Here is a 20,183-nt window from a genome sequence, read left to right on the forward strand (position 1 = left end):
TTTCTTTCAATCTTTAGTGTGAATGACTAAAAATGGATTATTGAATTAAATATATTTATCATTCGTCAAACAAAAGGAAAAGATTGCTCATCAGTTATAGTAATCTAGAGTGGGTTTTAACCCTTTCCTGGCAATAATGCATGTGACAGCTGCAGTTACATGTTGTCACCACTCGGGGGCTCTTCTACTCAGTGTGACCGAGTCCCTCACCTGGGAGAGGGCTGCTCTGTTCGAAGCTGTCAGTGGTAAACACTAAATAACACATTCACTTTATACATTTGATTGTAGCTGAATTTCAACCCCACGGTGTCAGAGGGAGCTGCCTGCTTGGTCTTTAACTCCTCTTTCTATGTGTCTGTGTGAGCGTGGGCTGCAAAGAAGCGAACACTTGCCACAGTCATTGAAATGACGGAGGCCCGACTGACTGAATCTGATTCTTCCCGTGCTGACAAACGGACATTTGTGACGGCAGCCGACGGACGAGCGATCTTAGTTTTGCGGCAGTGGCACAGACAGGACTCCCTCCCTTCTTTGAGCACATTTCACACTCTGAGGACAGGAAAGGGTTAAAGCAAACTTCATTTCTTAATGACTCAGGAAATCACTTTTTTGCAGATATTGTTTATTCCCAGAATTTTGTCTTTGAGGAAAAAAAAGAAGATAAGATTATTCTGGTTAGTCTGGATATTTTCTCTCCTCCCTCATCCTATCCATTGTGGTATTTTTATATACAAGGCGCATCCCACGTTTTTGGTGTTAAAGAGTTTTGAAGAGTCCTGTTAGATTTGTATTGCCTAGTTAAATGTTCCTATAACCATAGTCCTATGTGATCCGCCCTCTCTCTTCTCTCCTTCTATTTTCTTTGTTCTATTGAAGGCCAGGTTCTTTGGGGCATCCTGTACTCTGTAAGAGCAATAGCAGAAACTCCTACTTAGTGTCCCGACAATAGCAGAAGAGGCAGCCAGCAGTATGTTTTTGTTTTTAGTGTGAGTATTTGTATTTGTTTCTTGTACAAGGTGAACATTTAGCATTCAGTGCAGTTCGAATAAAAAGATACGATTCTGAGAAGCAGCTGTCTGTACTGACTGCTTGATTTGATCGGCGTTATCAAAGCAGGATGTCCGCTTTGTAAACGTTATTGAACTGTTGTGTACTATGTGTCATCTTTATCGTTTTATCTGATGTCCGGGGGGGGAGGGGGGGGTGCTAAAGAGTCAACAAGTGATGTTTAAAATCACACTGATGCCATTTGTCGCCACAGTTCTCGTGAATCAAAAGATTTGGTTCACCTCCGACACTGGAAAAAAAAAAAGGGGGAAGATTCTTGTAAACAGTCTTTGTGATTTCTTAATCGTTCCTTTTTTGTTCGTTTAAAATGGATGGAGTAATTTTGTGTTGAGGCTTTGACTCTCAGTAATAGCTGATTGGAAATCTCATTCTTGCAAAAATACACGTACTTTAATTATACATTGACTTGGAATATATCTAAACGTTCTTATCCACCATCACCAAGCGAGCTACAGCAGAGGAAATAATTTCTCAAACTGACAAATTGGAAAACAAATGCAAACAGCAAATGAAGAGGATGCAAGTGAGTCAAATTTAATATTAATGCACTCCATAGAAGAGGCAGAGTGTTTGGTTTTCTCTTTTCCCCACCAGCATTGCCACCACCCACTCTAACATCAACATGACCTACTAAATCACACGTAAAAATGTCAGTAAACTTGTACATTGTCTCCCCCCCCCCCCCTCACAGAATGTAGGTTTTATCTGTGCAAAATAAAATACTTCAAGACTGAGTGGATCGAACCAAACAGGTAAAATGGGGGAGAACAAAAAAACAAAAAAGCAGAAAGAAAAAGATCGCCTCTTTCCACTGACTCTCTGAGACAAATAAATAAATCGAACACTGGAAGGGGTGTACAGAGGGATCAGCAATTAGGAAAACGGGTGCTCTCTAAATTTTAAATTTTTAACACACAAGGATTGGCATCCTGTCAGTTTTAAGCAAAATTTCTGTCAGGCAATTTCATAAATGAAATTTCTCATCTAGTGCAGCTTTGGGATTTCCTTAAGTTTATTTTCCTATAAGTCCTAGTATTTCTCTCGGGCAATAAGAATTACTTATAACAAATAAGGAGACATCTGAGTATAGGAAGGCAAACTAAGTGGACTTGACTTGCTTTCAAAAGGAGCAGTAATCAGAATTCTGTTTGAAGGTGCTGGTATCTTTTTTCCATCACAGCTCACAGAACACATGCATTATTACAAGTTAAAGATTTACATTTTGGAGAAAGAAAGAAGAAAAAAAAGAAATGTAGATAGTAAGGTTCTCTCCCAGAGCCTACAGTGTCCAGTCAATTTAAGAGTTTGCACTTTCTTCTTTACCTTCCCTTCACTCACTCATCGTCGTCCTCCTCTTCCTCGCCGTCGGAGAGAGAGGCACAGGGGCGGATCTGGCGGTATCTGTCCAACCACTTCTCCACCATCTGGGTGACCAGGGGGTGGTTGCGGCGGCGAGAGCTCTTCTGCATGGCTGCCAGCATTCCTCCTTCTGTCACACAGCAGTCCAGCCATTCCCGCAGCAGCTTTTCCTGCTGCTCCTCGTTGCCCATCTGAGGACAAACGGAACATTTCAAACATCTAACTACTGGGGGCCACAGTCATGCATCACAATCATAAAAACATCCAATGCATGCTGGGAGCAAATTGTGGTTACCTAGTACCATCAGCTGCATCATTTTCAGTTAGACTTTGGAAAGGATGTCTGTTAATCTAGTAAGATCTCACATAGCCAAGTATGTTAAAGGTGACACGCACACGCCTCGCTCTGTGTAGGAGCTATTCTGGTGTGATACATAATGTCTGAATGAATCCTTGTTAGCATCTGAATGAGTCCTAATCTAATTTCACTGATTTTAATCATGAAGAAAGATGAATTAGACCCGTACCTCTTGTGCAGACAGGAAGTGAATATGCAGCAGCTTCCTCTCGCTGTCCACCAGCGGCAAGAAAGTGACAGTGACATCGTCGTCAGTATTGAGGTTGGCGCCTGCACCACGATTGTCATAGCCATCGTTCTCCATGGCCACCAGGGCCGAGAAGTGGCCCCGCGTGTAGCCCAGGGCGATGGGGCTCTTCCAGCAGAAACTTTGCTCCCATAACAGCGGCAGGTAGACACCTGAAGATACGCACAATCACACACTTAGACTTCAGATCAGACCAGCAGAGACCTAACGTACGCTGCGATACAAGAGCCAGCAGGAGGAGAGAGGCCCTGCAGCTGTGTGCTCAGACTGCACAGTGTCTGAATGTCACCCGGGGCCAAGCACCATCACATCTGACCCGACATCAGAAGTGGCTGCGCTTCAGCTGACTGGAAACAACTGGGTCATTGTGAGTAGCTCTGTGGCGCAGCCTGGTGCTCTGCTTCTTCACCAGCACACCCCCCTTCTCCACTTTGACTTCTGCCTCAACACTTCCTGTTATGCACACACACACACACTGCAGACTAAAGCTCCAGCTCTTCCCTAATTTACACCCGACCAGACTGCCCTCTGATTTGAATGGATACACACTGAGTCACCAGTGGTTACTTTATTTATCCACCAGGTTATAGAGGCAATGACCCAAAGACCTTATCTAACGCTCTGTATATAGAGGCAGAAAAAGACTAAATACACAATAAAATAACTGGCCTTTAGAAGCGCACAGACAGTGCAGTAAGTGAGCTCAAGCAACTTAGAAAGGTCAGTCCATAGTAAAAAAAAGAAAACTAAACATTTGCTTGACCTTTAGACAGGCACACACAAGGAAGGCAGACAGACACGAGGCAGAGGAGACGTCTGCCTCCACTATAATACAGAAGATGTCACTTGACGTTACTTTTCATTTTCAGGGCTGACAGCACAGAAACATGGCTCCAGTTTTAACAGACCAAGTCCAGGTTTGTGGAGAGTAAATAAAACCAAAACTATCAGCATGATAAGAAGCCACAGGAGGAGTGTTTTTGCTATGTGCGGGAACTCTTTTCCACCAAAGAGTAAAATCTATGTTTCATAATTACTTATTATATAAACTACCTTTAAAATCTGCCAGGTTTCAGCAAACGCCATCTCACCTTGAAATCGAGTGTATCCTAACGTTTCCCCTCGGAAACTTTTGTAGTATTTCACTCCGTAGACTATGATGGGTCTGCGAAGAATGTGTGCAAGAACGAAAATGTGGGTCTGCTCAAGGCTGGCCCCGGGCTGCATGAGAGGGAAACAAGAGAGAGACACAGACACACACCATTTAGTAATCATCACAAACTTTCTTCTGCTGTACATTCAATATAATTACATCTAAAAATAATGGAGGGAGCTGAGAATGCAAAGAACAGTGATCCTGTTGCGAAACAGCGTGTCCTGTACAGTGTGAACCCTCAACGCTGCAGCTCAGACTACGCCTGCATGCCATTCTCTCTCTCTTTTGCCTTCTCATCTCAGTTGTACCATCTGAATAAGCAGAAAGCAGATTACATAACTACTTTTAAATATACTATAGCTACAATGACATTTCGTGTAAAAAAAAAAAAAAAAAAAAAGAAGGGGGGGGCCCCTTCAAAGTCACCCACACTTAAGAGATGGGATATATAAAAGCTGATCTTATCCTTTGGCTCTCATCTCTCAGTCACTGCCAAAGCCTCAGATGAGGTTATCACATGGTAGCTTTTGCTGTGTTGTTACACTGTCGTTTGAGTGGCTCTCTGTCCTAAATGCCTGTAATCCCAAGGTCACATGTTGGGAAGGAGTGCTGCTTCAGCAGGCGTGCCAGCCAAGCAGATGAGCTGTCTGTCAATCTACAACTCCATCTTAGGGCTTCTATAATAACTGCTCCTGTCCTCCCTGTCATTCACATGCTCCACCTTCAGATGTGGCGCCCATTCACCTGACTGCAATTCATTTTACTTTCTTACACGGAGGCTGATCGGCAGCACTCCAGAAGCATGAAGACGGTGCAGATACACAGAGTACAAAATTGCTTTCACCTTTTTGTGGCTTTGTGAACAAGCTGACAGTGCAGTTATGATGTAGTTTCCACATTCAGACTTTTAAACTGCAAAGTGCAGCTTTCTCTTCAGTCTACATTTTGTTCCTAATCAAATTGGATTTTGTGTTTTCTCATAAATCTGGTTGAACAGCATCTATGCACACACACAACTGTAACTGGAGCTCTGTTCATTAAATTACATTTTTATGACTGTCACTACAAGTTTGGGGCTTATGCAAATTCTAGTTAAAATACATGACAGAAACACATAAATACGCAACTTGGAAAAAAAAAAAACAAACAAACAACAATGACAACCATGAATTTATCACACCTCACCAAAAAAAAAAAAAAAAAAAAAAATACCCAGCAGAGTTCACCTATGGTGTTGCAGCAGATCCCTGTTTTGTTTGTCTCCTGCTCTACTAATACATTTGCATAATATAATGCAAATGTGAAGTGCATGCCAGGCAAGCAATTTCACTTTTACTGACCAATGTAAACAATGCAAGTAAGGGGGAAAAAATCTTATATACTTATAAATTATTTATGAGGAACGCAATGCATTAAACAGGTGTTTCAGACCTGCAGAACTCTCAATGTTGGAGAGAGTCACTGACAGTAAATATATATTTCTTTACATGTAACATGTAACAAGAAAAGTCCCTTGTCTGCCTTCATCCATTTTATCTTGGTGTGTTGATGGGAATCAAATACAGAGACAGTATATAATATGTTCCTTCATGCCAAAAATGAGGAGGTGAAGTTCATTTCAAAATGTGGGCTCCACAGTTTAATGGCAAAGTTACAATAACCTCCAAAAAAAAAAAAAAAAAAAAAAAATATTTATTTATTTATTTATATATATATTTTTTTTTCAAAAATGTATGAAGCTTTCTATTTTATGTGAGAGAATTTATCATTTTATATATGGTATTTTCTAACTTCTAAACCATCATTCAAGATTTATAAGAGGTGCAAACACATTCAGAGGGCTGTATCAAAGGAGGAAGTGAGTAAACCAGAAGGAACCTCATAATTACCTGGCTGGCCAAAGACAGGATGAACGCCCAATCCTCCTGCCACTGTTCCTCTCTCAGGGAGAAATGCAAACCGAAGCTCTGCGAGTACCATGACTCCCATTCCTTCCAACGTGTGTAAAACCTGGACAAAGTCACATAGAAGACGACTTTTCAAAGTTTCTTTCGGTCAAATTTTGGATTTATGTAATCCTGTTTATATTGTAGTCCTCCTGTGGTGGCATTACAGTTTATTTACCCTTCTCAGGTAAACTTGAAAAGGGGCCTGAATGGACAACACATTAAAACCAACCACATCATAGAAAACACTGAAAATAGACTGTGCACTCTTAGAATTTTAAAAACCTAGTCGTGCATATTGATTAAAGTAATCTACATATGTTCTGCTGCTGTGTGTTACAGTAGCAGAGAACATCTCTGTTATCAGAACTTTTACTTACTAATCAAACACCTTGTATTTGAATGTGATAGATTTCATGTAAATATCATGAGGAAATGGTTCTATATTCTGAAAGTGACTGTAGGACTTTTTAGTGGAAAAGATGTCTTGAGCACATAAAACATTTTATTCAATATATTATTTTGAATGTGTCAAATCCTGTTTGTGGCAGATCAACTTCCCCTTTGTTTTAACGCTTCACAGCTCGTTTTTTTTTTTTTTTTTTTTTTTTAATAGGGCCATCAGAAGTTTTTAGGTGTTAAGTTTCATATTTCACTAGTTATTCATGATAAAACAAGTCACGAATAGCAAACAACAGCAAAGTCTTGTGGGACTCTGTTGAGGATTGTGTCTCACCAATGGGAGCAGTCATGCAGGCTGTCATGGAGCGTCTTGCGGAGGACTGAGTCCTTGTCGTAGATGCCCCAGGTGGCCTGCAGAACAGAGTCCAGCAGACAGTCTCCGGCTGTGCGGTTCCATAAGGCATACAGACGACTGTCCAGCCGGGTGCCAAGCTCCAAGGACCAGTTGATGACAGGCGACTCCTCTTCCAGCTCTGTACGGACAGACGAGGCAAAATGCATTGAGCAACTTTCTAATCCTGCACTAAAAAGAAGAGAGGAGGGACAAATTCCTTACATTTTAACATTTTCAAACAACAGGGGAAAAAAAAGAAGAAAATTTATAATTTGTAGAAAAAAAATAATTCACAAAAAACTCAAGATGCTGTGGTGACAGTTGGAGGTACACACCTGCTGCTGTCAGTTGTTATGGTGGCAAATTGCAAAACATTTTTCTTTTTTGTGGAATATAATTTAACACATTTTCTCGGCTATTTACAATAGAAACCCAAAACCACAGGGCACCTTTGCTGAGTAATTCAATTTATAGAGGTTTAAATAGATCACTCGACTCTTTCAGTACAACATGCAAACATACCAGTATTCCCACAAACATTAACACACAGTCAATGTCATTGGTTAAGTATGTGGGAAGAAAACAAGCAAGCACAATCGACCTAATAAGAAAGAGGACAAAAGATGGAGCAGGAGGCGGTTGAGCTGGTTGGAGGAAGCAGAGTACAGAAGCAGATGTTAGTTTTAGATACGAGTCCCTTTCACAACAAGGTCAGATCCTGAATAGCAGACATCCAGCAGCATGTCGACACACAAGTGACTGGACAAATGCAGATACAAAAATGTGAGCAGGAATAAATCTTGTGTACCTTTCTGCACATCTCTATCCAACACCTCATCAAACAGCTTCTCTTGGACAGCAGGCGGCAGGTCCTCTATATCTGGAAAAAAAAATATATATTTTCATGCTCATTATGAGCTAATAGTATGCTGCACTGAGGGCAAGAGAAATGCAATAATAATGACACACAGAAGGGATGTTCTTTGCAATCACATTCACTGGCTGACATTTTGTCAATGGCACACTGTAAACACAAACTCTGTGCACCATGTTGTGTTTCTGTGTGTGTATTGAACTGTGCGCACACAAAGCCAGAACACTGGTGGCCATTCTCTGGCTCAATAGTGAATGGCACTGGCTTTGTCTGAAAGAGACACACACAAATGGATGGAGAGTGCCTTGCAGCTGGCTTCAAGCCAAATTCAGTCTGCAAAGACATATTTGGCATTGCATGGGGGGGAGGAAAAAAAAAAAAAAATCATATCTATCAGTGAAGCCTGCATAATCTTTCATCCCAGAAGCACTGGCAGCCCTGAATCACAATACAACTGGTAGTTCAGAAAAGCAAAGCGCATGTCATTTCAGCAAAGACATTATGCCACAGGGACAGGACACTGAGCCACTGTTTCTCTGAGCTATGCTGCACAACAAGGCTGAGCGTCATTCTTCCAATTCTCCAGTGAGGGGGGTAACACACACAGATCTCACAGTGAGATCCTGTGCATTCAAATTATTTAGAAGAAATTTCTTCAGATGAGTATGAAAAAGAGGAACATGGAGTGCATGACCCAAAATTTGCAAAAAACTTTTGTGTGTTATATTTACTGCCAAATGTCTCAGATCTGTTATTGGGATTGGAGAGATGATGTTTTGTGTGGCTTTCATTGAGGAAGAATGTTTTTTTTCCTGACAGTACAGGTCAATAAAGCCAAATGTATACAGGGATAAATAGTGATGTGTTAGATTATACATTCAGTGGGCATGAAGTTATGTTTCAAGATGTCACAGGTACCTGCAGGCAGGGTGAAGGTGACCAGGTCAGTGAGAAAGTAACAGGCAAAGTCTCCTTTGCGCTGATGTAGTGAAGCTGCGATTTCCCTGCGGATCTGCTCCGTCAGCTCAGGACACACCATGGAGGGGATGCACTTAGCTGCCTGCTGGCTCACCTTAATACATACAGATAGTGTTTTCATTCATTTCCCCCGACACAATATTTCATTACACAACCCATTTCTTGACTAGAAACGGGCTCATTTGTCATGCTCTTAATTGATCTCAGCATAGCACTCTTTGTAATATCAAATAAGAAACGATCACCCATTAAGTAAAATATTGTATGTAATTTGTAAATATGGAGTCTGCATTCACAGTGAAAACACCATCTTTCTATAAAACCAGAGTGACTTGTTTCACCGCACAGCCCTTTGTGACTCTCCTAATCGTTGCTTGCCCTCCTTGCAAACTGCATCAGCTCGGTGGCATCAGGTCCATTAGGAACCAGTGACAGGACTGCAGCCAGGCTAATCCTCCACCTAATCCTCAGAGTGCACTTCCGCTGTAATTATAGGCATTACAGGCATCTGCTATATATCGTCTACTCTGGCACAGAACAATTATAGGCTGATGTGGGTCACAAGGAGAAGTCTAGAATAGCATCAAAATTACAGGAGCACTCCTGAGTTGAGTAGATGAGCAAATATATTGTTGGACCTTTAATAATGCCTTTTAAATTAGATGGTATACTCAAAAGATTCTATTTTGTGTATTGAAAAGTGAAAGGGGTTTAAATAAAGGGACAATGTGCCTGAACATGTTAATATTAATTTATTGTACATTTTGAGTCCACTGGCCAGAAAAGCTTTATAATTGAGGCAAAGTGGTGAGGACAAGCAAAACTTATATAGATGCTAAGGGATGTGTCCCAATTGGTCGTACTTTGTGGGTCTGCTTGATATGAAAAGCCTAACTTGAATGAATGCTAACCTCTGTTAGCAGGATGGCTAACATGTCCTGCCTCTGGAAGCGAATAGCCAGATGGACCAGGGTGAAGCCCACATCAAACGCTGATGACCGGTTGAGGAGGTGCACCTCGTCAGCAGTGAGCTGCCGGGCGATGTCGCCGCCAGACGACTTGTAGGCTTCTACTGCTGCCAGATCTCCTTCCACGACGCCTGCAGCAGAGGGAGGAAGGAAGGTCAAAAATAGGAAACAAACATTGGCAATGGAATATAAAAATGGATCAGGGCCTCAGTATACTGGTGCAGTTGCTTGTCCAGGAATTCGTGTACACAGAATATAGAAGATAGACAAAGCCGACACGCACACCACACTGTTTACAGTATATCTTTAAGGAACAAAGACCAGTTGGTGTTCAGAAAAAAACAAAAGGAAACTCCACACTAAACAGCTGTCTAAACCTAAACTGCAAGTCTGCACAGAAACCCCTACTTTCTTTGCAAGGCATATTCACCCTGTGTATTCCGCATGCCACATAAGTATGAGGAATGAAGAAAACACCAGAAAAATGTCACTTATCAGACAGTGCATGCAACAGCACAACCAAAAAAAAAAAAAAAAAAACACGAGAACAGACTGCAGAGTTAAATAAACCCCTATGCAAACATCGACCTCTTTATGCTGGTAGTTTTGTTTTTCACAGTTAGATGAACTAGGTGTAGATATTACACTGGCCAGCAGGTGTATCTGAACCTATGATGCCAAATAGTGCTTTTTTTGAATGTACAAAGACATGGGAATCATTTTAAAACAGGCCCTTGCTTCGTAAACGGATTGGAGCAGCTCCAACTCCATGTCCTTGCTTATAATAGAAATAAGCTTGCTGTGTTCAATGAGGGAAGTACAGGAATATCCATCAAACTGTGCAAACTCATCATTCTGTTCTTAGTCACAACCAATTAATATCTAAATCTGGGGAGAGGGATTAGCATGGTAAATTCAAGCTGAGGAAATGAGTTCAATGTAAAAAAGAATTCAGAGCGGGCAGAACCAGATGACCTCTAGATGTTGCCACCAGCTAACCCAGTGTGTGAGAACAGTTCACACTGTCGCACTACTACACGGCAGAACAGACAGAGCAGTGTAGCTTATGATGCAGAGCTATCAGAGAGCTGAGTCAGACAGAGGACAGTCTGTGCAGATTAACGTCCTCCCCCCTCTTTTGGACCTTGTGGTCTCAACATCTGTCGCGAGTGAAATGAGCGGCAGCTAGGTAGGATGGCGAAGCGGCAGCTAATAAGAACATACTGCCTCATGTATCATGATGTTCTCTCTGGCAGGACAGAGGACAGTTACCTTGAGAGCACCTGGAAGTGGCCAGGTCTCCTTTTTATACATGCTGGGTGTTATTTTGCAAGCACAAGTCCAGAAATAGATGTTAAATGATTTGGCTTGCACTCCTGCCATGCTGGACATCATATAAAAAAGTAAAAAGGATGACTGGTTCTGAAGGTGAATTTTGGCGGTTAAAACAAGATTCCTGATTCGTAAAACATTCCCATAATGAAAATGTCCAAAAAAAAAAAAAAAAAGCCAAAAACTAATGACGGAAAAAGATGAGGGGAAAACAAAATAAACAAATCAAGGTGAATATGCGGAATAATATTTATGCAAATTTTTAAAATAGATAATGCTTCAAATATGCTGTGAAAGTTGATTTTCAGTCCCATTTCATTTTTATGACCATTATTTTACTTGTCAAAAGAATGTTAGAGTTCCTCGGGCTAAATTCTCATTTACTATCACATTAGTATAACGGGTAGATTACTTCAAAGAGAACTTTACAACTATAGATAGTGTCAAGGTTTTATGCTAGAATCAGTGTAGACAATATCAGTCCTAAAATGACTCAACCAGCCAGAGATGAAGCAGCTTGAATATCAGGCATAACAGTAAAAACAGCCAACCAATTTTTGACCTAAGGACAAAGTCTGAGTGAAGGCAGACACTCCTCATCCCTGTCGTGTGCCATCGGTCCCTCTTGTCAAAATTACCTTTGCACGTCATGCAGCTTATGAAAAACGACAAGCTAATATTAGTCCTGTGTTTACTGCATGGTCTGAAATGCCTGTCAGGCAGCTCGAGACCAGAGCCACAAGAAACTGCAGTATGATGACATGGTGAGCATTTGGAAAAACATTAATCATGTGTTTGTGTCTGAAGCAATCACATAATAAACACTGGCACTTTACAGCCAAAAACAGCAACTGTGAACAAAGTGATCTGAATAATCTTAGGGATCTTTTTTTTTTTGATTGTGAGCTGCTGAGGCTTTTTCTTATCCTATCAGATAAAAATTCAGCTGATCAACAACATCATTACCTGTGCCCGAAGGCAAACTAGAGCGCCACCACAATGTTCTTTTTTTGTTTTGGTAAAAAAAAAAAAAATTCACATGAATCACACAAACCATACAAAACATCATCACAAGCAAAATCAAACAATCACTATAAACATTTAAATAAACCAACATTATCTGGAATTTCAAGACTCGGCAGTTGCAATCTTTGAGTAACACAAAAGAACAATATTTCACAAACAGAGTCTGCTTCCTTTTGTGGGAAAGTAGAATCAATGGGATCATCTGAGTGGCAGAATGCAGAACTCTGAAAAAAAAAAAAAAAAAAAAAAAAACACTACACTACAAACTACGGCAAACTGAGATCAAGTTGTGAGACCTGAGGAAGTGTTTGGCTCGTTCATAACGTGCTGCTCAACTCAGGAACTTCCTCCCTCAACGAACACTTTGAAGAGCACAACTGTAGCACAGGCACAACAGCTAGAACAAGTCAGCTGACATAGCATGAATCTAAGGCAAGGCAGGGGCAAAACCTTTTACTTTATGTTAAAAAAAAAAAAAAAAAAGTAGATGTACTTATAGGGAATAAGTGAGAAAAGAAACTCCATCTGTCGCTTAGGAGCAATGTTTTCTATTCCTCAACAACAAGCTCAAGAGGGCAACCAGTGCAAAGGTCATTAGGACGTTGATCATGTGCTGCCTCCACGCTTTTTTTTTTGTTGACTGGTGTTCATGTCTCGTCAGGGCTATTTTTGCCTCCTGGGCCCCCTGCTCAGCACATAAGCACCACTGTTTACAGGGTGTGTTGACTGCCAGCCAGGAGAGCCTCTGGCCTGCAGGATCCACTCTCCCTACACTGCCCAGACGGCTCATTCATCCCCACCGGCTGGGAAGCACTCACACCCTCTCAGTTTCTCAAAGACTCCCTCTCAGTGGCACAGCAAGGACAGCTAGGGATTCATTGATGAGTTGGATCAAATTCCCACTAGCCATTTAGATACACCTCTTTATTTTGCTGCCATTCTGTATCATTTATGCTTTATTGATGATGAGTATCAGCTCACGACAGTGGATAGTTTCCACTTCAGAAATGAACCACCACATTGTGAAATGAAACATTTCACAGAGCTTGCCATGTCCATGCTCTGTGCTCTAATATTTGGAATCCAAACAAGGAGACAGTTTGTCATTCCTTAATAAAGCACCAAATGGATAACAAAACGGTGCAACCTTGGCCCTCGCAGGGCGAGGCACCATCTGCGCTGTAACAAAATAGAACTAAGCGCAAGCTAAATGTTTGGCCTTGGGGACAAAAACAATCAGAGTGTTGCCTCTGACTGGAGCAACTCACTCTGTCATTACTCAGCGTGACATCATGGAAGGAAACAAAAAGCTGGTGCGACAATAGATATGTTTTTACAGGGAAGAAAACTGGGACATGAGCATGGATTCTTGTACCAATGAGGTGATCCAGATGAGCCACATAGAGAAAGTCCATGTCTAGTATTATCATATAAATTCCAAGTCCAAAGACAAAGACACAATGTCATTACTTCATGGGATGAAAAACAAGTAAAGAACATAAAAAAATATTGTTTTCATTACTGTATTTTTTTTTTTTTTTGGTTAGTAAATTAGTTTTGTCTTAATCTTGAAAATTACATCACAAGCTCTCAGGACTGAGGGTACTGTCATTAAATGAATTGTTTTGTACAATGAAATGCGTTAAACCCAAAATACATCATTTACAATGATATAAACTACTTGAAATTGCTTAATATATTACGATAATTGATGATTAATTTTCCAGCAGATCAATAATCATTGAATCTCTTTAGCCCACATAGGTGTGACATGCAATGGCATTAAAACTCACCAGCACACGCATTGAGGAACAGCCAGTCTGTTTTCCTCATTCTGTTTCTAATCTGCTTTAGCTTCTTAAAGTCGATTTCTTGCTCCTCCTTACTGCTCATGGCTGCAGCTGCGAGCTCTATCCTCTGGAAGTCCATTTTAACATTGTCTTCCCTCTTAGGCATTGGAGGGGACCTCCTCTGCCCTGGACCTCCACTGCAACTGCCCCTCCACCGAGCTCTGTCCTGTTCATTGATCAACGGAGATGGGTCCGCGGACTCCGCCAGCTCTATGGCTTCCTGGTTGTTGGGCTTGGGGTGGTCACACACCACACACTTTGTAGTTTTGGGCCAGTTCTGGTAAGTACAGACTGTGCATGTCCAGTGCTGCTGGTGGGTGTTAAGTCTGTTTCTGTCATTGTACTCCTCGCAGGTGTCCACAGGTGAGTGCACAGCAGGACGGCAGCCTGCATTAGAGCCTGAAGTCTGGGGCGACTCAGTGGGGCTGCTGGTCCTCGGACGCTGACACAAACACTGTGTGCACCGGATTGACCGAGGCCAGTTCAGGTATGTGCACATCTGGCAGGACCATTTATTGGCGATCTCAGCCATACTGGCTGACCTAACCCTTGGCCTAGCACTAGAGTCAGGGCAGATGAGAAGACTGCTGCCGCTCTCAGTTCTGGGAGGATCCCATTCCACACTGGGATCTAAGTCGGGGCCGTTCTTGTAGGGTTCCTCCGTGATTATGGGCCCCATAGACCTTTGTGCACGGCACATAGTGCACTTGATTGCAGATGGCCAATTTTCATAGGTGCAGTAGTCGCAGGCCCACTTTATCCTCTGTTCCGTCATTGTGGACCGCTTTGGTTGGTCGAACTGGGATGATAAACACAGTCAGACGTGTCATAAACAAAAGTTATGCAAATCATCTCGAGGGTCAGATATGACAAGCTGCTGGTTGTGTTTGGGACATACGGACTAAATTACCAAGTTTCATTCAGATAGTCCAAGTATGTGCTCCAGCAGTTTGTAAACTAAGTTGCATCAGGTCGGGCATCCTCAATAACGGAGGCAGGCTAAAGAACACATTACGAGCGTGATAACGGACTGGGCTTTAAACACACATGACCCGGTGGCTCTGCTGCATTACAGTGTAGTAATGTTTCAGCCTCCAGTGTTAGCTTGCTAGCTGGCAGGCTAACCACAGAGCTAGCATCAGCAGCTACCGTCAATTTAAACAGTTAACGAGCATTTTGCGCAACGTGTTGTCACGTAACACTCCCTAAGCCGGAATATTTGAAGAAAATGTGCCAAACTCTTACCGTTTTTGCGGTTTCACTGGTTTCTCCAAAGTGCTCCTGTAAACCACAACAAACCCTTCTTGTCCAGTCCTCCTCCTCCTCCTCCTCCTCCTCCTCCTGCTCTATCAAACCTTTCCCAATCCGACTTATTTCGCCCCCTTTGCTCTCTCACATTTTTACCTTTCTGGACACATTAACCTCTCTCAGGGTAAACCACACCTGGGCAGAGCCTGTGTACTCCTCGATTCATGGTACAAATCCGCGATTCTCCATGGTTTACATTGCCTCCGTGTTGTTTAATGGCGGCGACAGTGAGACAAATGAGTACCAGAGCCAAAATAAACGCTAGGCTGTTGACGTCACCAATCATCTGGCTCGGCGCGCAACCTGATTGGACGAAAGGCAGTACTGTGACGCCTTCGGGGTTATCGGAAATATTACAACCTCAGAAGGGAGCCATAACATCGACAAAAGTCGGTTATTTAAAAGTGTCTTTAACATATTGATCGAATAATTTTATATGTTAGCCAAGATTTTTTTTGGTCTATGTTCGAAAGATATGACATTTTTACTTTATATAAAAAATATACACGCAAACTTCTGCCGCAGTTGACAAACAATTGAAAAGTATCTGAGCTTTGAAGGGACGTAAAAGCGTCACCATTCACTGTGGTTACGGGTGAAAATATGTCATTTTATAAATAAAACGAGATTTTTATCTCGATGTTTTCCTTCCGCGAGTCTTGCACTTATTAAATTATAATTTTTTCTAATGCGTTACTACATTTGCATAAAATGTAAATGCGGAGTATTTGTTAATAACTTCAAATTTATTGCATGCACACTAAAATAAAATACGTTTAAGAAATTTGCTGGAGGATGAATAAACAAACACATGCGTGTTTTCCAAGATATTTTGTTGGGTTACGAATTACCCTTTATTGACCTTGAGGTTACGTCGGTGGGCATTTAAAAAAAAAATTTTATTTTTTTTATATACTCACACCAGCATTGTAGATTTGATTTAATTTATTTAATAGTCAAAATGCTAATTAAAATCTTTAATATATTTTTATGTATATGCATATCAATTATTACATTTTTGGACACGCCTTCTGTACGTCACATCTGAAAACATGGCAGCTTACTTGAGCCGGTTGCACCACATTTCGCTCCACGTTTCTAACGTGGAGAAAATAGCCAACGACCTTGTCTCTAAATTCAAATTCAACTTGTTTGCCACCAGAATGACCGACAGGTCCAGGCAGCTGGCTTTCAGGAAAGGAGCGGCAGTTTTCCTCGTCAGTGAGAGACCAACCCGGAGGAGTCCTGTGGGATTGAATGAACAGCCGGGCTCCACACACACATACCCACATGTCAATGCAGGGAAGACCAAACGGGTTGATCCTCTGAGATGTTTGTACGATGTCAGCCCACATTACTCGGTGGATACTGTGAGCAACGTGTGTTTCGAGGTGGATAATGTGGAAAGGTCATTCGAGGCTCTTCGCCATCTGGGCTGTAACTTCCTGGTGCCTCCCACCACAGTTCAGGACGAAGGGGGTGTTGTCACCTACTCGGTGGTCAAATCCATTGTGGGAAATGTGTGCCACACACTAATTGACAGGACCAAGTATGAGGGAAACTTCCTGCCTGGGTTTGATGATGTTGGAAAGGACTGCAGCTCAGAAGAAGAGGACATGTCTTGTCCAATCACACATTTTGACCACATAACTTATGCGTGTCCCAGGAAAACAACCCAGCAGGTCATGAGGTGGTATGAGCGGCTCTTTGGTTTCCAGAGGTTTTTCATTGATAGGTGAGAAAATATCGAGGCAGTTAAAGTTGTACTTCCCATTTTGTTCAAAGTGATGTCAACTATTATGTCGGATGACTGTCTGCTCTTCTGAATAGTGAGGAAGATGTGGAGGAAGGTTTTGTCATCAACCAAGAAGGCATCGGACTGAGACTTACCGCCATGGAGTACTGGAAATGCAGCAAAGCAGGCATCGTTCTTCCCTCAGTGGACAAAAAAGAGCCTGACTGCAAGTTTGTTATTGCAGAGTCTCTGCCTGAACAAGGTAACGGCAGCCTCTCCACCTTTAAAGGGATTCAAATTCTGCCGTAATTTGCATTCTCGCAAATGTCAAAGTGCAGTTGTTCTAATTTCAGGCACTAACCAGGTTGACACCTTCTTGGAGGAGCACAGGGCCCCGGGGATCCAGCACATTGGGCTGTACACTAAAAACATTGTTTCAACTGCACATGCAATGGCTGGAGCTGGTGTACAGTTTTTCTCGCCTCCTCCCACCTATTACACTAAGGTTTGTCTGACACCTCTAATGACTCTATTATTGCACAATAAAACCCGAGTTTTTATCCAGCAGGTTAAACAAGATATAACAGCATGTGGAAATAACCAAATATGGAAGACAGATAGGGTTGTCTTCTGACAGAAACATAGCAGAGCTGCTCTGTGCTCATGGATTTGTACCTTCACCAAGAGTTGATGCACAGGCACAATCCAAATTACAGTAATCCACCAGCCGCTCATCCTTTCCATCAGAGGATATAAGGCTTTGCAAAGATTTTAGATATCTTGGAATGTTAAACAGCTCCCAGCTTCATTTCCTGTAAATCCAACAGAAAACACTAACTTGGCATGAAAGTGAATAGAAAATATTTTTTCTTTAATTTGTCTTTGTTGTGTTTTCTGTATATTTTATTACTACATGTGGTGGTATGGTCTTGTATCAATTCAGTGTCTGTGGCTGATAATTACATTAGATAATACAACATATGTGGGTTGCATTTGCAAACATATTATCTCCTGTTATGTTTATAAACACCTCCACCTATGTTGTTTGTATGGTGGCAGGTGGGAAAACAGCAGGAAATAGAGGCAGCAGGACACAACCCCCAGATGCTGGCGCAGCATGGCATTCTCCTGGACACAGACCTGTACCAGGATCCCTTATCACAGAAAGCATCCAGTGAGAACAGAAGGTGAGAAGCAATAAAGAACCATAAACCCGTCTCACAAATGTCAGTGTTGTTTTTTTTTTCCTCTGGTATACAGGTTCTTGCAGTTGTAAAGAATACTAGTGAAGGTTTGCAGCAATTTCTTCACTGTTTGACATAATAAAATTTGAGCACCTCCAAATGCATTTTTTTTTTTTTTTGTAGCCAGAATAAAAACACTATATCCTATAAGTTATAGGCACAGAATCGCAGTGAGAGACTCAGGGGAGCCAAAGTTGTTAAATGTTTGTTTTCTTAGTCAAAATAGAACATTTTATTGGAGGGTACAGTATCAGATCCTCATTTATGTTGGAATATGGAAAGAAAACCTCAGGACACGTTTCAGCTTGATAGAAAAAGTGGCCGAATGAAATAGTGACAAATTCCATCCAGCTATGAAACAGAGTGTAACCCAGATGTGAAGTCTAACACCACACTTACCTATTTATGGTCTTTTTCCAGATACCTACTCCAGGTCTTCACCAAACCCATTTTTGCAGAGGATACCTTCTTCCTTGAGCTGATAGAGCGAAGAGGGGCGACAGGTTTTGGTGAGGGAAACATCAAAGCGCTGTGGAGGTCGGTGCAGGCCTACATGGAGAATGAGAGGGGGGATTGTCAAGGAGAGAGATCCCCAGAAACTGTTCACATTGCTCAGTATTAGTCATTTTAGGTTGGTTGATGTGTGTGTATGTGTGTGTGTATATATATATATATATACACACACACACTATAGATATATCAATGTGATGGTATGCATTTAGGTAACAATTATTTAAAATGTGTAAACAAAGTTGTAAAATATTTATAGAGGAGTATTTCTATTACTATTCTAACTGCACAAGTAGAGCTTATATATTATCATTTAACATGAGTGAACGCACTAAAACATTGTGGACAAAATGGTTCAAAAACAGATGTACAGTGCTTGAAATGTGACCACAGAAATAAACTTGCTGCAGCAGTAAAAGAATGTCCTTGTTTTTGCAGTCAAATGACTCCAGAAGAATTCCTCTTCAGTAAATCTGTGACTCACAGACTAGCAAAACCAATTACCGTCCTCAAAATAGTGTGCAATAAGTTTCTTCGAATATATATGCGGATCGAATATCATAACAAGAGCTCTCAAAATTTAATTGGTCATCATAGATAAACATCACCAGGGGTGTTATAATATAGATATATATATATTACTTTGGTAACCAGTTGATGTCAGTAATGATTCTTTTTATGATGCTGCATTGCTGATTTACGATCCATAAAATATGCAGTATATTCATATAGTCATACCATTGTTCATATACAAAGAAGAGGAATAGTGGCCATTTTACCATTAACTACAGCAAAGACCTCACGAAATTTCCCCCACCACTATTTAAATTGCAAATGTTGCGGATTATGTTATTTTTATTAGTTTGCTTATCATATAAACATTATATTGACTTTTCTGAACTCAGCTGCCCTTTTTGTCAAATAACTCACTCATACAGTCACTCATGAACCATTACTGGGAGAACAGCTGCACCTCTTTCAGATCCTGTGAAGGTTTTAGCAATGTGCATGCTTTGGCAAAAACATGGCTTTAGAGCCTCTTAGAAGGGATCTTCAAACCCACAGAGATGTGCCAGTTCAATTAACTTGGCTATAAACATTACAGGCAAGGATTAGTGGGATAGATGAGAAGCAGTAAAATTTAGATGGCATTCCACGAAAGCCATATGGTCTTTTTATGTCCTCACTGTAGTTACAGTATCCCATTGAGCAACGTTGGAGAAAAAAAATCAGTTTGTAAATACATGTACTTCTGCATTTTGACAAGTGGTGTCAGTGTTTTTCTTTTACTCAAGTGTCACCCTCTTGGCTAAAGTAAACTTTTACAGTTGACTGTATCTGGGATTTGTGCCCAATTTACAGAAAATTTATAATCCAAAGAATGACAAACAAACAGAAACTACATATAGAATAGTCTCTTTCGTAATT

General features: G+C 41.3%; 3 protein-coding genes across 3 annotated transcripts in view; 1 reads left to right on the plus strand and 2 right to left on the minus strand.

Moving 5' to 3' along the window:
• Positions 1-1,586: 1,586 nt before the first annotated feature.
• Positions 1,587-15,493, minus strand: zranb1a (zinc finger, RAN-binding domain containing 1a). Its single transcript, XM_029527051.1, has 10 exons — positions 15,204-15,493; positions 13,902-14,757; positions 9,694-9,881; positions 8,723-8,876; positions 7,739-7,810; positions 6,871-7,069; positions 6,078-6,198; positions 4,124-4,253; positions 2,955-3,184; positions 1,587-2,618 (listed from the first exon to the last, which is right to left on the minus strand). The coding sequence occupies exons 2-10, from the start codon at positions 14,731-14,733 to the stop codon at positions 2,403-2,405; spliced, it is 2,142 nt and encodes a 713-aa protein (XP_029382911.1). The 5' UTR covers positions 14,734-14,757; positions 15,204-15,493; the 3' UTR covers positions 1,587-2,402.
• Positions 15,494-16,318: 825 nt separating this feature from the next.
• Positions 16,319-19,094, plus strand: hpdl (4-hydroxyphenylpyruvate dioxygenase-like). The gene is made up of 5 exons (XM_029527490.1): positions 16,319-17,001; positions 17,097-17,263; positions 17,355-17,506; positions 18,061-18,188; positions 18,666-19,094. Exons 1-5 carry the CDS (start codon positions 16,319-16,321, stop codon positions 18,865-18,867), a joined length of 1,332 nt encoding a protein of 443 aa, XP_029383350.1. The 3' UTR covers positions 18,868-19,094.
• lhpp (phospholysine phosphohistidine inorganic pyrophosphate phosphatase) overlaps positions 18,685-20,183 on the minus strand; it is a 40,687-nt gene continuing 39,188 nt past the window's right edge. The window contains exon 7 of the mRNA XM_029527494.1: positions 18,685-18,794. Coding sequence (XP_029383354.1) covers positions 18,767-18,794 — 28 coding nt within the window. The 3' untranslated portion in view covers positions 18,685-18,766. The remainder of the gene's footprint in view (positions 18,795-20,183) is intronic.

Source organism: Echeneis naucrates, chromosome 19 (genome assembly GCF_900963305.1).
Source record: "Echeneis naucrates chromosome 19, fEcheNa1.1, whole genome shotgun sequence".
Lineage (NCBI taxonomy): Eukaryota > Metazoa > Chordata > Actinopteri > Carangiformes > Echeneidae > Echeneis > Echeneis naucrates.